This window comes from Hylaeus volcanicus, chromosome 6, assembly GCF_026283585.1.
Source record: "Hylaeus volcanicus isolate JK05 chromosome 6, UHH_iyHylVolc1.0_haploid, whole genome shotgun sequence".
Taxonomy (NCBI): domain Eukaryota; kingdom Metazoa; phylum Arthropoda; class Insecta; order Hymenoptera; family Colletidae; genus Hylaeus; species Hylaeus volcanicus.
Window position 1 is genome coordinate 3,085,823 of NC_071981.1, and position 17,704 is coordinate 3,103,526.

The 17,704-nt window shown below is 39.5% G+C and overlaps 1 protein-coding gene across 1 annotated transcript in view; it reads left to right on the forward strand.

Annotated features, from left to right (window-relative positions):
• LOC128878330 (uncharacterized) overlaps window positions 1-17,704 on the forward strand; it is a 107,203-nt gene that overhangs the window by 54,017 nt on the left and 35,482 nt on the right. Inside the window, exon 3 of the mRNA XM_054126448.1 lies at window positions 167-369. Coding sequence (XP_053982423.1) covers window positions 167-369 — 203 coding nt within the window. The remainder of the gene's footprint in view (window positions 1-166; window positions 370-17,704) is intronic.

Sequence of the window (17,704 nt, forward strand, 5' to 3'; positions counted from 1 at the left end):
AATCTCATATAATCTGCCGTATTTTAATATTTCCCTCGATTCCGACACTAAAAATTCCCGAAAACCTACTTTTCCGACTAGATTTCGATCCACCCACGATAGGATCACCCTATTGAACCTTATTCGACTCCCCATCCAGCTCTCTAAATCGATGCCTATTTTCCAGAGTGTCCGACGGCGGTTACCGCAGAGATAGTCACCGCCAACATGAACTCCCTGGACTCCAGCTTCACAGGAAAGCCTCTGGACATCGACCTGCCGCCGACCGTTCCGATGACTTTCGGCACCGAGAACTCGACAATGATCTCTGCCCAGTCCGGGTCCACGGCGCTGCTGCCATGCGTCGTCCATAATCTCGGGGACGGAATGGTGAGTCGAGAGATCTTTCTCCGGGAACTTTTTGAAAAAGCGTTAACCCGAACCGGGGGGAGTTACCGGTGCACGAAGTTATTATCATATCAACGCGATACTTGAAGGGGTGGCCTTTGGAGGATCTGGTTCGAGGGGGTGGGATCCAGCTAGATCGAAGCGGCAGGAGAAGAGAGACGGTACCTTTTACTCGGAAAGAATCGTCTCTGGGAAACCCGGCTTTGCGAGAATTAAACGTTTCCCCTCCGGCACCGATCCGCCCGCGCATCGGCGAATATTATTCACCGCGGCACGGGCCAGGTACATTTAATTTGCGCCGCTATTATGCGCCGCGAACGGGCCACGCCGAGGAAGACACGTGCACGGGTCGAGCGAAAGATTTAATTGAAGCGAGGAGAGTCGAGAGGGCTCCGCGGCAGGGTTCTGCTACGAAGGATCCTGTCAGAGGGTTTACTCGCGGATCGCGAATGAAATTGGATTAAAATCTAAAGGGTCGAACGACGCGAGGACTTCCTCTCCTTTTTTTTTTTTACCTTTCGGTTCTTTTTCTCCGTGAATTATTTCCGGAGGTATTGTTAACAACGAAGGCTTTCACGGTTCACGATAACATGCTAATTACTTACTGGGGGATGTTTTACTTTAGCTCCGGGTTGAAGGGGGCGGGGGTCTGGCGGCCATACGTACGAGAGGGAATAGGAAACAACAAAAGGGACCGGGAGAGGGGATCCGGTAATGTAATCTTCCAGAAGGGAAGAAAGCCGGGGAAACGAGGCGATGCGAACGAGAGGGGAAAAAAGGCGATGAAAAATCGAGCACCCCCCTTTCGTTCGGACCGTGAGGTTCGAAAGTTACGAAATAAAATGTTTGCGTATTTCCTTTGTTGATCAAAGTCGACAGGCTTTGGCAACGCTCTGTTTGCCTCGGTTCGGTTTAAATTGGCGATACCCGGGCTTTTCGAAACACGACAGGAGTTATTAAGCACGCTACTGGGAACTTCGACTCGCGATACGTGCTCGACGAATAGAGAAGGGGTGGCAATGGTGGAAAACGTTCGTTTCAGGTTCTTGGGGGTATATATACCTTTGGACACGACGTTTTGCTGTATACTACCTATCAAAAGTTTGTGAACTTTTTCTTAATTGGAATAAGTATCTAAACAAAGTTACGAATCTATTAATGAAGATCATTTACAGTCAATCCCATAAATATTCTCACCTTCCGTATCTATCGAAAAAGTTTGACTAAATTAAATAATAAATTCGATATTACCAAATGAATTTTTCATTACAAATAAGGATACAAATAAGGATACAAATAAGCTTATACATATTTAGCCAAACATACACTTGGAAACACACTTATTATTTAATTTAGACAAACATACACTTGGAAACACACTTATTATTTAATTTAAATCAATTTTGCATGTATCTTCACCCTATTTGTTTTTACTTCCAGAGATATCCGTCCCGTCGCCTTGAAAAGCCGTGCTCGGAGAAAATCGCGTCTAAAGTTTAAAGTAAACTTCTTTCGTATTTCAAGAATAATTTCAGGTATTTACGGTTAACCAGCTACTCCAGGGCCGCTCTCAGCTTCTCAGCAAAACTCGGTTTTCCTAGTTTTCTTATATTCTTCGACCGTACTTGTCCCTTTTGTCGCTTGTAAGGTTTAAAACTGCTTCCACCCCGCCTTTGTCCTTATAATTGGCAAATATTTTAACTTGCGGCCCAATTGCGACCTCTACCCTCTCCATAATTTCCAGGGCGAGTGTACTTTCCACCGTTGAACGTGCGAATAACCAGAAATGTTACGATTCCCAACAATTTTTACGTCGGAATAATTTTCTTGTATCGCGAACATTTTCACGCGTGAGAGGTATGTTTTAATTGGAACTGTTAAAGTGGACCATCAAAAGTTTCGGTATTACTTTGAGTATGTTCGCGGAGCGACTTCATTGCTGCACAAACAAACTACAGGCGCATACCATTATTGTATCGTTTCATTAATTTAACCGACAAAACATGAATTATTCATTGTAGTCAAATTATCAAAGTTTCTTTCAGATAATTATATTACAGTATATCGTATAGCTTTGATACTTCGTAAGGATCACAAAGTAGCTAAAGAGATATTTGTTTTTGAAAAAGTATGAATTATTTAATTGTATTCAAATTTTTAAAGTTTCATTTAGATGATTATAGTAGAGTATATTATGTAAGTATATTATTCAGGATGTCCCTGTATAATAACAGAAAATGTTATAGTTAACAAAAAACCCCGACTAATCAGAGCGCGGCTGACTAACGCGTAGCGTATACTACTGCGGCTGACTAGCGCGGGCCTATTCTACTGCGGGCGCTCCACCGGCGCCACGACGTATTCGCGCTCTGATTGTTCGGACTTGTCTGTTAATGTCTCCATACAACACCTCTTTCAAGGACCTCCAACATTTTTGGGACGCCCTCTACAGATTTAATACTTCATAAGTTTCACAAACCAATTAGAGAAAGTTTTGTTTTTAATTGTCGAATGAGGATCACCCCTCAAGGAAGGGCCTTCATGTGAAAATCAACTACAATTAATATATTCCTAACCCCTAATTAAATAGTATACTACTGAAACTGAATAAAAATTTATTTCAAAACGATCAAACAAATTTTATTTTCAGATTCATTTCTACACCATTTAATTCAGCGTCAATATTCATACTAAAATTTTCACACGGATCATTTCCCTGTACTCTTTATTTTCTCCATCGAAACCGAAATGACGTTTCCGTTATTTGTCCCTTCAATTAATTAACACGCTAATTATAACAACCGTGCCCATACTTCCGTCCAGGATTGCAGCTTTACAAATTTATTTTGCATTCTTTTCGCACGTAGCAGCGTTGCGACGCGCGTACCAAAAAATTCGCGTGCATTCCTCGTTCGCTATCACTTTATCGTTCGTCCTTGTACAATTGTCGCCGACGTTGCACGAACTTTAAATAAAAAGCTTCGCTTGCTATCAAGTGCACACGCCCGAACGCGCGAATCTAAGCATCGTTCGTGATCGCGTTATTCTATTTCCAATCGCGATGTGAACGGTTGCGTTGTTCTTTACAAACTAATTTTTAGTCCATCGTTACATATTTATTAAACATGCATACCAACATATGTCCATGAATTTTCTGGATGTATTCGGATGTACGTACTGATGCATACAGACAGTATTTGTTTTCCTTTGTTTAAGGAAGTTTAATTTGTTAAGAAAGAAGAATATATTATTGTTACATTAAATATAATATTAAGTCATAGTGGGTAGATATTATTCAGTATTGAATTTATAATTGGATTTAACGTGGTTTTTTTGTTACTTCAAGTGTACAGCGAATACACATCCTGAATCAGGAATACACTAACTGATCGATACGCTTCTGCCGACTGCTTTTTTTCCTCGGACCTCTTTTTCTTTCGCTCTCTGTCCTTTTCTACTGTCCATTTCAAACCTAACGCAGAATAGAAACCGCGACTAGATACACCAAACTTCCACAATACACAAGTGTCCCGTCTCGTAAATAATTTATTTACCAATGCGGAAAAGTGTGTGTCCGTTTCACGAATCATCGTACCCCGCGACTTTACCTCGTTGGCTACGCGTTTTGTCGGTAAACATTTCGCGTCGCGCGCAATTAGCCCCGCGGCGCGATAGAGAGAAATAGCGCCGGAGGATATCGGTGGGTTAGGTGAATGAATCGCGTCGGTATTAATATGTATCATCGAGATACATTACGCGATACAACGAGCGATAACAATTCGCGATCGTGATTTAAAATCTGGAACGGGATATCGGGGGTAGAAGGAGACCGAGCCAGCGAGCACGGGCAACAATGGATGCCATTAAAGCATCGTTATTCGCGCAACGAAAAATCAGAGCGAGAATTTCGCTGTGATCTCGTTTTCCCATCCAATCTTACGAGATGCTGCCCGTTTGTTCGTCGTCACGTACGCGTGCAAAAATATTACGGTCTCGCAAGCAACGACCATTGAGGGTTGTTTCGCCGTTGCAAACGACATACGTGGTTGAGGGAAAAAAAAGTGAAACGAACGGTGCGTGGAGCACGGATGCTGGATTCCAGTTCGCGGTTGTCTAACAGAGGCCTTTCGGTGGCGTGATTAGGCCGATCGCGTTCCGTACTAGTTGATCTTTTATTTATATACCACTATATTAGATTATATTTCCCATTTATTGAAAAAGATATCTGAGAGAAAAATGTCGAATGTTTGTCATCTGTGCATGTTTGCATTCGATATCCTTGGAATTAATTCCCAAAGATTTGATTTCATAGCAATTTGACTCCTTCATCCCTTTAATCATCTGAACAGTTTCCAATTAATCGATAGTTTATTACTGTATAATTAATTTGATCCGATCCCGTGCAACGATTAATAGGACCGTATTTAAAGCAGGATCAACAAGATAAGCTTTACTGATGAATCCGACTCGCAGATCCGGGAGGAAACGAAGTAACATAACTCTCTGCGTCAAACCAATTGCCTATAGATTATGGCAGGTTTAATTATGATATTATTCATATTCATATTCATGGTTTTCACTTCAATTTACACAATCTTATTCTGTTGCGAGAATTAGTGGCAAGTTAGTCCGGTGTGAATTTCTTTTCTAATATTTTTGTATTCAACTTGACTACAAATTTTTATTCCCGTGCAAATTTTACAATACTTTTCAGGAAACCTTTTTTCATTTACTCTACAAACATAATGATGTAAACAATGATACTCGAAATTATTTTTTCGTAGTTTCCCTGCTTTCGTAGTTGCACCTTTCAAACGGTGCAGCATGAATATTATCGATATTCTATACATGTTTGCATATGTGTGCACCCAAATGCACAGGTTCTCCCAAGGATCTTTCGCGAATCCCGAGGGACGATCGTATCTCGTTATTTTGTTAACATCATCCCCCGGAGGTTTTCCAGATCCTCCGGCGATAGAACGTGTCTTCTGCGGGCGTTATTCGCGTAGTTATTACCGCGTTATTTGTCTTGCTTGACGCGGCAACAGAGTTACGCAATAATTGTGCGGTCGTGGCTCGAATAGACGAAGGGCGCAGGAGAGGGTTGCCGAGGTCGAGTTAAATCGACGCAGGTGGAAATCAATAGGAAGGTCGGCCGTCGAACAATTCGCACGCTACTTCTATTGTCGCTACGTGCTCTCTGGACCAGTCGTATAAAATTTCATTGCGTACCCTCCTCCTCCTCCTCCTCCTCCTCCTCCTCCTCCTTCTTCCGGCAGCCTTGGAAGGGGAAACGAGATAATGAAACTGGCCGTATCGTCCCCGCGACGTGCATCGCAGGATCGCGCAAAGTCCTTTGCAATTTTGCGAAAAGCCCGCCGTTCTAATTGAATGCGACGTCTTCGGACTGAAAGAAGTCTATGTACATTTAGACTTATCTCTCGGAGATTGCTGCCCTTTATATACGAAGTCTCCTTTATGTCGAGGGGGTGGGGGTGGAAGGCGAATAGAGGAAGCTCCTTCGTATCGGTGTCTGAAATATAGCAGCTGTAACTTGCCCGCCAGCTTCAACCGGTATTACATGCCCGGAAGTTCCAGGCTGGAACTACGCAAAGGGCGTAAAAGGAATCGAACGCGGCGCGATGTGGAGGACACGCGGGGGAGTGAAATAATAGAGGGAAACGCTTCGTAGCGACAAGAAACGTACGAATGGAGGTATTACTTAAACCTGGAATGGATATTCCGTAGTTGTCACGGGCGTTTTGTTCGACGATTTCGGCCGTAAGCTTCCGGCCGTCCTCGTGGATGTAGTCGTAGATCAAATTATTAAAGGCCTGAGGGAAAGGGATTTTCTTTTTACTCGGGGCCGTAGTCGATTCTTTATGGCTGAAGAGCAAGCGTTCTTTGGGAATTTGCGACGGTTGAACGGCGTATTTTACCTGGTCGAGGTATTTGTCGCGTATTTGGCGAGCTTTTTTGGCGCGAACAATATTTTTCTTCTAAAAAAAGTGGGAAATTAATTAACTGAATGAATACCCTAAAGTATGAACAATATATAAATATATAAATGTACCTATGTAAATAGAAATTAAAGTAATTACTACCTCCTTTTTTTATGCATATTTCTGAAAAGATGTACCTGGTTAAGGAAATTATCAGGCGCTGTGAATCTAGTGGATTTTAATATTATTACTTTAATAGTAATACGCGATAATATTTAGTACTTAATTATTTCGTGTAATAGATTTCTAGTAAACTTAAGAATTGATATTATATAATGATATTCGTAGAAGGAAATTTCTCCATTACATAAGTTTTTAACGCGAAACAGCAAACCTCCTGCAATTAATAACATTTAAATATGCAATAGGATCTTCGTTATCCTTACTAATAGAGACGAAACTGTCCGAGTAAGGGAATCTTCAAACACAGTAGAACGTTCCGCGATAAATTGTGACGTTTAGGATTAGTTTTAATCGTTACAGTAGAATGTTTCAATAGAAGGTGGATTACTGTACCAGAAGGTGCAACGTTGGGCTATTAGAACCCATGAATGTTGAGAATTCTAATTGTGCAGCATTCAGATGACGGAAATTAGGATGCACAGGGAGTACATTCTACATACATTCTACTGTATACCATTTATGCGATTGTTTACTATTTGCGTAGAAATTTCCGTTTGACATGGAAATAATATTTAATAATTGTTTTACACGTACAATATTGCGATTTCCATAATTGGATTATCGCAAAGGTTAATTTTGCTTTTCCATTTAAGTTTATGGAATGTTCCACTTTCCTATTTTCTTCGAAAACAGAATTCTTGCATAATAAATAGATTATGGGTTTTATGCATTCATGGTGTGTGTTGATATAGAAAACATATACAAAACTGTATGTACGTAGAAATTAGAGTGCATAGAGAGAATATAAAAATTACTATGAAAATATTAATATTGTATTTTATATATGTGTACCAATGATAGTCAATGAATTGATATTCTGTCAATAGCAATCCAACTTTCAGCAAATTTTCAATATCACCATCGACCTATTAAACATAGTAGAGAAAACCAAGTTCTTTCAAACCGTTTTCAATCAAACGATAGATTTCAAGTACATAAGAGCTCGAATATCCTCTGAACAAGAGTGTTTTCGGTTCCACTGTTGCCAGGGTTGTTTCGAATGATCAACGAAGGCCGAAAATCCTCGATGAAAAGCGTTAAATGGAATGCTTGTTACGGCTAACGAACAATATCCATTTTCCGTAGCAACAAACAATTTTACGTGATTTCTTTTAGAATCCGTAAATGTTATTCGAAATAACATTTTTTGGTTCGCAAACTATTTGATCGAAATTCGCTTGTCAATTTTCCGGAGTGCTCCGTGACGAGCCCAAAAATGTATTTTTTTTTCCGATTCCAGTGCCGTCCTTCGCCTCCCACGCACGCAACGTTCGCGCGGAGCCGCGTTAAATATAAAACAATATAATTCCGCGCGCACCTTGGACCGTACAACATAATTAAATTTTTCCGCGGTACGCGTCCCGCGTTCCCGCACGCACGCACAGAAATTTCCACAATACCGCGTAGTATGGAGGCCACGAAACTGAAATATTTACTTCTGAATTAAGTTACGGCAATTTTTTATTAGCCAGCGCCGCGCGCGGATTCGCTTCCATAAATAATTCGACAAGGAATAACGATGAGTTTTTTTTAGTTATTCACTCGGCGCTACCCGTCCGCTCGCGAACTCAATTTCGAGAGAAGTCTTTGAATATATATTTCACATTTTCTTGATGAACCGGTCGCTTCTCCCTGGAAAAAAAGTTTTCTGGACTTTTAAGTCGATGGCCCGCGAGCAACGCGAACAAGAGAAGTGGATGAACTACTTCCTGCTCCAATTACTTTAATTTTTTGCAGGTCCCTGTTGTCGCGTATGGTTCTCCGTTAACCCGAAGCGAAATTGTGTCTTTGTTCGCTGAAAGGAGGAAAGTTATAAACAGTGTTTGACGGAATGCGCATCTAGGACGTTGCACAAGTTGTGTGGCTCTTAATTTCGATGCTTTTATTTTGTGCTTTCCAAAATTCTAATCTAACTATATCGATTTCTATTTCTATGTTAAGGTTTGCCAAAAGGGCCTTCAAGCTTTCATTCTTTAATAACGAAATACTCCTCTCAGAGTATTCGTGATGGACATATTTATAAAAAGATACGTAAATATATAACATAAATCACGTTAATCAGATATACATATACACGTACTTCGTACCATTTGTGTTTTCTCAAAATGAAAAATTGTAAATTACCTTTTAGAAAGCTCCTTTCAATCCACCAAACAATACGGTACAAATAACGATCTCCAGCTAATAAACTCTAAGCAAGAATTTCAATTGTTAATCCACTGAAAGAGCATACGCACTTCGAGCGCTTGTTCTGTTCCACGAAACCGTTAATTTCAGGACCCGAAACATTTTCCCTCGCCCAATGGAAAGCCTCCCATTGACGCTAAGTAATCAGCACGACGTTTCGCCCTTTCTCATATTTTTTCATTTTTTTCTCCACCCATTTTTTTTTTTTCATTCGGAATCGCGTTCCCGCGCCATTCTTTTCGCGTTGCCATTTCGTACGGCTGACATTACGGTAATGGGTATTTTTGTTAAACGGTGCTCTCTGATAATCCGCGTTCCATTGCTCCGCGTGACAGCACTTGCCGGTCTTTGAAGCTTTTATCCCGATTGCGATGCTCGAAAGTTTCGCGTTTATGAATGCGTGTCGTTGCGGTTGCCCATTTTCTCTCTCTCTCTCTCTCTCTCTCTCTCTCTCTCTCTCTCTCTCTCCACCCGCTGCTAGAAGTAGCGGACGCGGTATAATGTTCGGAAAAAGGGAGTTACTGGCGATGGCGTGGGAGGGCGTGTGGCGGTGGAATCATGGGGGTTGAATCGGGTCGACTTTTTGCCCGTAATTTACGGGAATATTTGGATTCCGTTCAAGTGAGACCGGAGGCGGATCGTAAATTTAATTACGTCGAAGTTTTGTGGAACATGAGATTAAAATATTTACTTTGTTATATTACAGGCATTTTTCTTGGGAGTGATCGTTATTTTGCAATGACACGGTATTCTTCAAGCTCATACAAACGACCATTTTTAAGGAATCTTTAATTTTGTTGAACAACCATTTTATAACGAGACAGTATATATGTATGCTTTATAAAAATGTTTTGGATATTTTTATTCCAATTGAATTAGTGCCAAGAAATTCTTCGAGGTAGTACTTCGAAACTCATACAGATAAACTTTCTTCAATAGAAGTGAATCTTTGAATATTCTCTTTAAATTAGTAGCCATCATTTTGCAACGACAAGTATAAATGTATACTTAATGAAAATGCTTGTGATTTTTATATCGAACTACTTCGTTTAAAGAAATCGTCGAAGCTGCACACGCTTGAGACGTTCTTGAACAAAATAAAATACGAGAATGTTTTACGAAGATGTAGAAATAAAATTCTGTCAAAGTTTTTAAAAATATAAAATTTAGAAAATAAAAAGGAATTATTGAAATCAACCTTTATCGGACATGAAACACTTACAATCGTGGTTGAATTATATTAATGAGCATCTCGCGGGGTTTAATCTAGCGGCAAGCATATCCTTGCCCGTAATATACAGGAATATTTGGAATGCGTTCAAGTGAGGGGAGCAGAGAGCGACATAAATCTAATTATAAGCGGCAGTCATGTTGCGGAACACCGCTCTGTTTCTTGCTCCTCATCCGAGGGATTTTCGTGATCGAAATATTAGGAAATTTCCCAAATTAATGACAACAACGAGATCTCCTCGCACTGTGGAGACGCAACGTTGTTACTCGGTAAACGAGAACGCGACGAGGAACGAAAACAACGAGCTTGTTCTGCGCGAGCTGCAGTAGTACGAGTCAACGACTGGAACGACCGAGGTGAATCCATTGCAGCGGACAATAGAACGGTTCGTTCGGTTCTTGAATAATGCCCAATGCGATTTAAAGACAATAAATATTATAGCAACGGTCGAAAGTGGGTCTTACATGCCCACGTACAATCTACATCGTCTAGTAAATTATCCATGCGTAACATTGCCCTTGTCGATCACATTTCATGAAAAATTAATTACGGGAAAGCTTCAGCGGGACCCGAAACGAAATTGAAATTGAATCAAAATCACGTAATATCTCTTGGAATATCTTTTGAAAGCAGGAAAATTTTTAGTTGAATAGGTAGAAATATGTAGGTAAGAAAATTCTTAATTACCAGAACTTCAGCTAATTTACTATTGTAAGATATTTTACGTAATTGCAAACTTCTTTCACATAGGTCGAAATACATAGTTTCTCAAGAAACCAATTCAGTGATTCTAAATGGATCAGAAAATCTACATTTTCGTTCCATTCTTTATTAGCAATAAATATAAGCCCGATCGGATAATTAAAACGTCAACTGCACATGCTTCGCAATGTAACATGTAAAATTGCGTATATGTGCTTCCTTTACTGCGCCAAATGGAATAATAAAGTTGTCCATCTACCTGACGAATCTCTTTTTTTTTTCTATTGGTGTGCGCTTCAGGTAAAGCGACTGTAAAAGCTATTGGAATTGGGTGTTTCCTTCGTCCAAAGGGGTATTAAAGTGTCGACTACATACCAGGAAATAAAAAAAAAATTAATGGCCTCTGATAGATGGACGATTTTGTTGCAACGTTTGGAACTGCCACAGAGCTGAGCAAGTTTACAATTGAATCTATGTTATTGAATTTCTAAGTCGAGGGTCTTTGTAACTTTGTTTTTTTTTTGTTTCCTTTTGTGAATTCCGTAATATAGCGAAATTTGTAATATAGCTACTTGTCTTCTACAGATTGAGTTTACAATTGCAAGTTTACAATTGCAAGTTTACAATTGAATCTATATAATTGAATATCTAATTTGAGAGCCACTGTAACATTGTTTTTTTTAGTTTCCTTTTGTGAATTCCGTAATATACCGAAATTTGTAATATAGCTACTTGTCTTCTACAGATTGAGTTTACAATTGCAAGTTTACAATTGCAAGTTTACAATTGAATCTATATAATTGAATATCTAATTTGAGAGCCACTGTAACATTGTTTCTTTTTAGTTTCCTTGTGTGAATTCTGTAATATATCGAGATTTGTAATGTAGCTACTTGTCTTCTATAGATTGAGTTTATATAAATTTGTCAGTTTTGATGCTTACACTTGAATAATTATAATTCTTGTATATTTCAACAATCTCTCTGATCTTTTACTTTCGGATGATTCGACGAACAAATTTTCATTAGTATTCATTAGTTTAACTTGTTTACTATTAAAAGCAAAAGAATGAAACATTTCACATAGTACACAATTATTATTTACATAGCAACAGTCCGATACATTTCAAAGTCACCTGTCTTCGACTGCACTCGAGATATCTTCTCCAATGCCCAAGTTAAAATTGACGTTTCCAACATCAGTTATGTTGCGTATAAAACTTCATGTATACAAATTCTCAGCCAAAATCTTTTTTCCGATCATATTTATTTACTAATTCAGGCAGTCTAGTATTCACCCTAAACGCGACCACTTTTCAACGTCTCCCTTTGTACCGTACGTCACATGAAAACTGCAATCCCTTTGAGTGCAAAGCTCTCCGCGATTTGTAGACTCCCGTTACATTGAAGCCGCCTAGCGCAAGTACCGCGTTATACGAGTTCACTGTACTCCATCTAGGAGCTAACACTCGTTCGCCTCGGTCATCGTCAAAGTTAGTGGAGCAGAGTTCTGAAGATTCGCCACCGACGTTTCCGTGCCGTACCCTGGCACTGGTTTGTCTGTCTCAGGACACTCTCGTAACGGTTCACGCTTATTGAGCAAGATTCCCCGATATGAATGCAGAACCGAGGTCCCTGCGCGATGCCGTACGTCGCATTCACGTTCCCCTCCCGCTCCCATCGAGGTCGTGCATCGCGAGCCCACCCAATTACTAGGATACAGATCGTTAGCGATTTCCAAAGAGGCTCACTCTACAATGCGATCTCGGGGCCTCGGAACTTTCCACACCCCATTTTCGAGCCACCCCCTTTTTCTCCTCGAGGAAGCACGCTTTCACCGACGCGCCTGTAACAAATCGCCCGTGCACTATGTCGCGACTGTCGTTTCGACTGGACGAAATGTCGAAAATAACCCTTGAGAGTTTGAGGAGTTTTATTAGGATTAATCAGGATCTTTCTATTTAGTATTTTGATAATGCAAAATTATATTAAAATTTGTATTTTAACACCTGACACATTTTTTTACTAGAAGAGGGGGGTAATGTGGGACTCACCCTTCAGAAGGGGGCGCTCTACCTGCTTTAGGCGATTTGGGGGAGTCGCAGGACCTCTTAGAGAACTCTTCCGCAACTCCACCTCGCTTAATATTTCAATTTTACCGAAAATGGCGAAAGGAATCAACTATAACATCTCTGTAAACAAAAATATGGAGTCAAGCGAATAAAAGTGATCAACTCTAAAAAGTAGCAACGAACCCTCGTTTTATTTTTATTTTAGACTCCTACACCATCGTCCTTATAATAAAGTAAATTCCTCCAAATATAGTACCCATCGATCCATTCATCTTTTCCCTCCGACATTCCTCCCTAAATGCACTCATAACGGAGTTATGGTCACACTTACTTGGCCCACCCTAGTTCCACGAAAATCAGAGACCTTACTAGTTTAGCTCGACTCGGAGCCACTGTAAGGCCCCTAGCCCAGTCCTCCGCCCTCCGCCCGAAACGATCGCTTGAAAAATGGGAACGTTGCCTCGTAAAATATGATATAAAAAAGCTAAGTGGAGGGAGTTACGTGAAAGGTCGTTGGCAACGACTGGGAGGGCACGCGTCAAAGACGACCGTACTTGCTTTGATTCCTAGCGGCGGTAACGATGTTGCAAACACACGCGGCCGCCTTCATAAAACTCTTGTCTCCTACGTCGACCAGCGAAGCCAATAAACACGAACGGTTCTCATTCGACCATTTCTCTCCTGGCCACTCGAAATCCGGGTTCGATCGATGGTAACGATCACCGACGGTTACATCTCACTGGGTTTTACGCTCCGCACGGGACGGAGAGGCATCCAGCTCGCGCGAAACGATTTCGAACATCAACTAATTCTGGAGTAATACCGTCGACGAGCGTAATGCACTCTGCGAAGGGATTAAGGGGTTTAAATAACAGACGCTGTACTCGCTTGCATTATAAAGGAGCCGAATTAAATACGTGAGGCGTTCGTACCGGGTCGTCCAGAATGCTCGTGGCAATTTTTCAGAAAAATTCGAAGACAGGTTTGAATTTTAATGTAAATATGTATTTAACTAGCTAATTATTGAGACGAAATTTTGAAACTTTGTATTTTTATGTAGCCGTTGACGCAGAATTCAATGGTGTAAACGAGATAACTTTTTTCCGTATGAAAAATTAGGAAATATAAAATTAATAATTTTTTTACGATAACGCACTTTTCCAAAAAATCAGAAAAAAATTACACGTCAGTAGTTGTACTGTTCCGCTATAGCTGTAAAAAATATGAAGATGGTCGCGTAAGTAATTAAGGCAATATGAAGCATTTTCTCAATGTTTGAATGATCTTTGAGTTTTTTGACTACGGTTTCATCACTTCGAGAAATCTGAGAAAATTAGAGAGTACTAGCTCTAATAAGGGCTCCGTATTACATAAATATAAATGTGGCTACTCGACAACTTCGATAAAAAATCGCCAATTAGAATATTTTCGAATTTTTTAAAAATCAAATTTGCATCCGAAAGTTCTGAAAAAATTCTCAACCGATTCTCAAACAATTCCGATTAAAATAGACCATTAACTGTACGAAGCAATATCTTATCCAGCTTTGCAAATTGCATTCCCGCGAGTTACGAGCTTAGCAGGAGCTCAAGCAGCAAGACCGAATAAGGCGCACGCAGGATTTAATAGAAATATTGGCCATAATTGGAGAAGGAAACTTTATCGACAATCTCCTCGTTCTCGGACGGTGTACGGTTCTTTTTATTTCTCGTCGAACGTTTCGTTGCGTAAAAGCGAAATTTTCGGCATTTTATTTGGAACCAATCAACTCCTTGAAGCTTCCGCTGCAAAGAAAAATAAATACGATTGAAAAATGTTTGAAGCTACGACGAAAACGAATCGTTGAGGAGGAAATTGCAGCGCACTGTGCATATAATTGGAACGGCGTGTTGAGCAAGAAACGTTTCTTTTATGTAGCCGACGAAGTGGACAATTAGTGGCGACAGTTTTTTCTTTAGAAACGATTTATCGAGGCATGTACCAATCTGCGACAGTTTCTGAGTCTCCTTGTAAACATGGCCACGAGTAAAATCTTTAATAAGCTGCCTCATTTGCATTCTTAAAGCTGTGCAATTTTTTTTGCAACTTCTTTTCTTATTACCCAATTTATGCTTCTTTTAATATTTACGTTATCCTTTATGCCACGTTTCAATGTATATTTTAATTAGGCATGTATTACCGAGGAATTTCACCGGTAGCAAGGATGTTTGATAACGTGAAAAATCGATAAACATTTGCAAATATCTGATTCGTGTAATGAGGTAGGTGGTACAGGTTTTTGTTTAATGGTTCCGTTTCGCATTTAATAATTCATTTATTGAATTTAACATACAATCGAGCGAAGCGAAAATTTGAAATATTGTTATATTATATAGTATTATTCTATAATTATTATAATAAAAAGGAACAAGACATCTTGTTCAAAAAATAATTATTCCAGAACATCTATTAGAACAAGTTCTATGAAATAAATAAAACTCCACATTTATTACACGCGTGAAGGAAGTATCACGCGCGGACATTCGTTACTATTTTTTACCAATTTTATTCAAACTAGAACTTTCATTTCGAAACACTTTTATTTGCCCTTTCAATGGAATTTATAAAATGAGAATTTCTATCGTAAAACTGCCGTTTCAATGGAACTTCACTGGAACCAATTGAAAAAGTTTTATAACAATTTCGTCCTCTGCTTATAATTGTTTAACTTGTCACAGCGGCATGGAAAGGGATGGTCTTGAAGGTATGCCTGCGAGTCTCCGTGATCCCCGGGGACCCTTTTGTCAAGCGAAAACAAAGAAAAGAGTATAACTTAACAACAACTGAATTTCTGTAATTAAAATGAGGCCTTGCCACGGATGCTAAAACAATTACACAAAGGATTACTTCTGGCATTTAGGGGTCCTCGAACTTGTACAAAAGAATTTTCGTTTCACCTTCTAGGATCCTCTCAATTGTGGCTGCCTGGGTTTCATTTAGCTTTCTTGAAGCTCCAGTTATAATATAATATACGATTTTTTCTATTTTGCTTACTTGGTGCAATCAAAAGTACAAAGAGTGGACCATTAATCTAATATTTGTTTGTGTGTTATTATTTCATTATTACAAGAGGCTTTAAACGACCCGAACGGAGTCTCTTTTTTTAAGAAGAAAAGGATATTTGTATTTCTAGACTTTTATGAATTATCGTTTATTACAAATTTATTGGCGTAAAAAATAACATGTACCGGACTCGAATAAACTTTCGAAATACACTTTAGATTACACAATCACACTTTCAAAAATATTCTAAAAAGAGATTCACCTCTGGTTTTACTATGTCATTTGCCTTCAACTGTAGATTTGATGGAATCAGCAACCAGTTTTATTTTGCTTCGCTGGGTGCACTGTCAATATTTGGACAAGATCGCTTAAACAAATTTCTAGATTCGTTTTATTAGTCTGTACGTATAGCTGCAATTTTTACGGTTGATTTGAATGGTCCCGACTGATAAAATAAAAAGGTCTCGCGAGTGAATAAAAATAATGTAATAAATGAGTAAAATAATATCTTCTTTTAATAATTGCGTCAACGAATCCTGATGATATCTTTTTAAGCATGACAATTTTTGCAGTACCTTCTACGAATGTATACGATGAATCAAAGTTTCATTTCAAATTTCCGCGCGTGGCTTGGTGTATTGTAAAATTCTGCAACATTGCAATACATGCGCAAATTGTCATTTTGTAGGAGACAATTATCCATGCAAGCATTTTCACTAAAGTTGGAACACAATTTTGAGTTCAATAACAATTCGATATCGAATTTAAATAATTACTTGTCCTATTAATAAATGAAGTCGTTCGTTGGAGCCCTCCGAGCGTAAAGTTCGTTAGAACGTTTTTGATGTCTAGTTACTGTCCATCTGAAGGATGACGAATTATTTTTATAAAAATTGAAGTGCACGTGCATTTAACAGTTCCTCTTTTAATTATATTTTATTACTTTATCTTGATTCCAGTTATACTCCATTTCTTTCTTCCACTTCTAATTTCGACATTATTTATTTTACTGTCTTACCGATAAAGAATGTACTATCACAACGATTACGAATCGAGGAAACAATCGAACGAAAGAAGATAGAAAGTTCCATCCGATAAGAGTAACCAATCCCAAGAAAGTTCACTCTTTCAAAGTTCCTAATAGCTCGTTCTACGCTGGCCAGTCGTTCCAGTGTTAATAACAATTGAACTGATGAGTAGATAAGTGGAAGATTTCCCCAGGCGCCCCAGGTGTTGAAGCGAGTATAATTGTCGTTTATGCCTGCTTAATAAGCGCGTTACGTGGGTATTCCGGGGTAGATAAACACGTGCGATCATTCCAAAATGGCCGATTAACATTTAAGACCCATGCCCGGGACACTTCGGCGATTGCAATTCGCTGGAATATCGATCAAGCGACACTTTAGTATGATAAAAATTTCAGCACGTTTTAGTCGCTTTGTCCCAGAGTTCCTCGCTTGCCAATCACGCGAAAATAAGTGTTTCGCGGACCCCTTGTCAACTGTCGAGGCACGTAAAAATGAAGCGATGCGTCGTAGTCTAATAACAAAAAAATATCACCCTATTCCTTGCTTTCTTTTCGACGAAACCAGTGTTACGAAGCGTTTGGGCAACTGTGGCTATACGTATATCCTGTGCGAGATAAAACTCGCGTAGAACGATTCGTCGAGTGCGATCCGTGCGTCAGGTGTCTTTAATGGGTAAATTGGACCTTTTCTGAAATTGTGTCCCTAGCATTTTAACGTCGCAACAAAATTTACAGACTTCGCGCACACGCAACAGTCGGAGAGATTGAAAGTCTAGCTAACTAAACTAACTGATCGCGAACCGCCACCTGCTTTACCATACTTCGTGATTTTCCGAAACAGGACGTTCTTTTTTTCTCAGAAAACCTTAGAA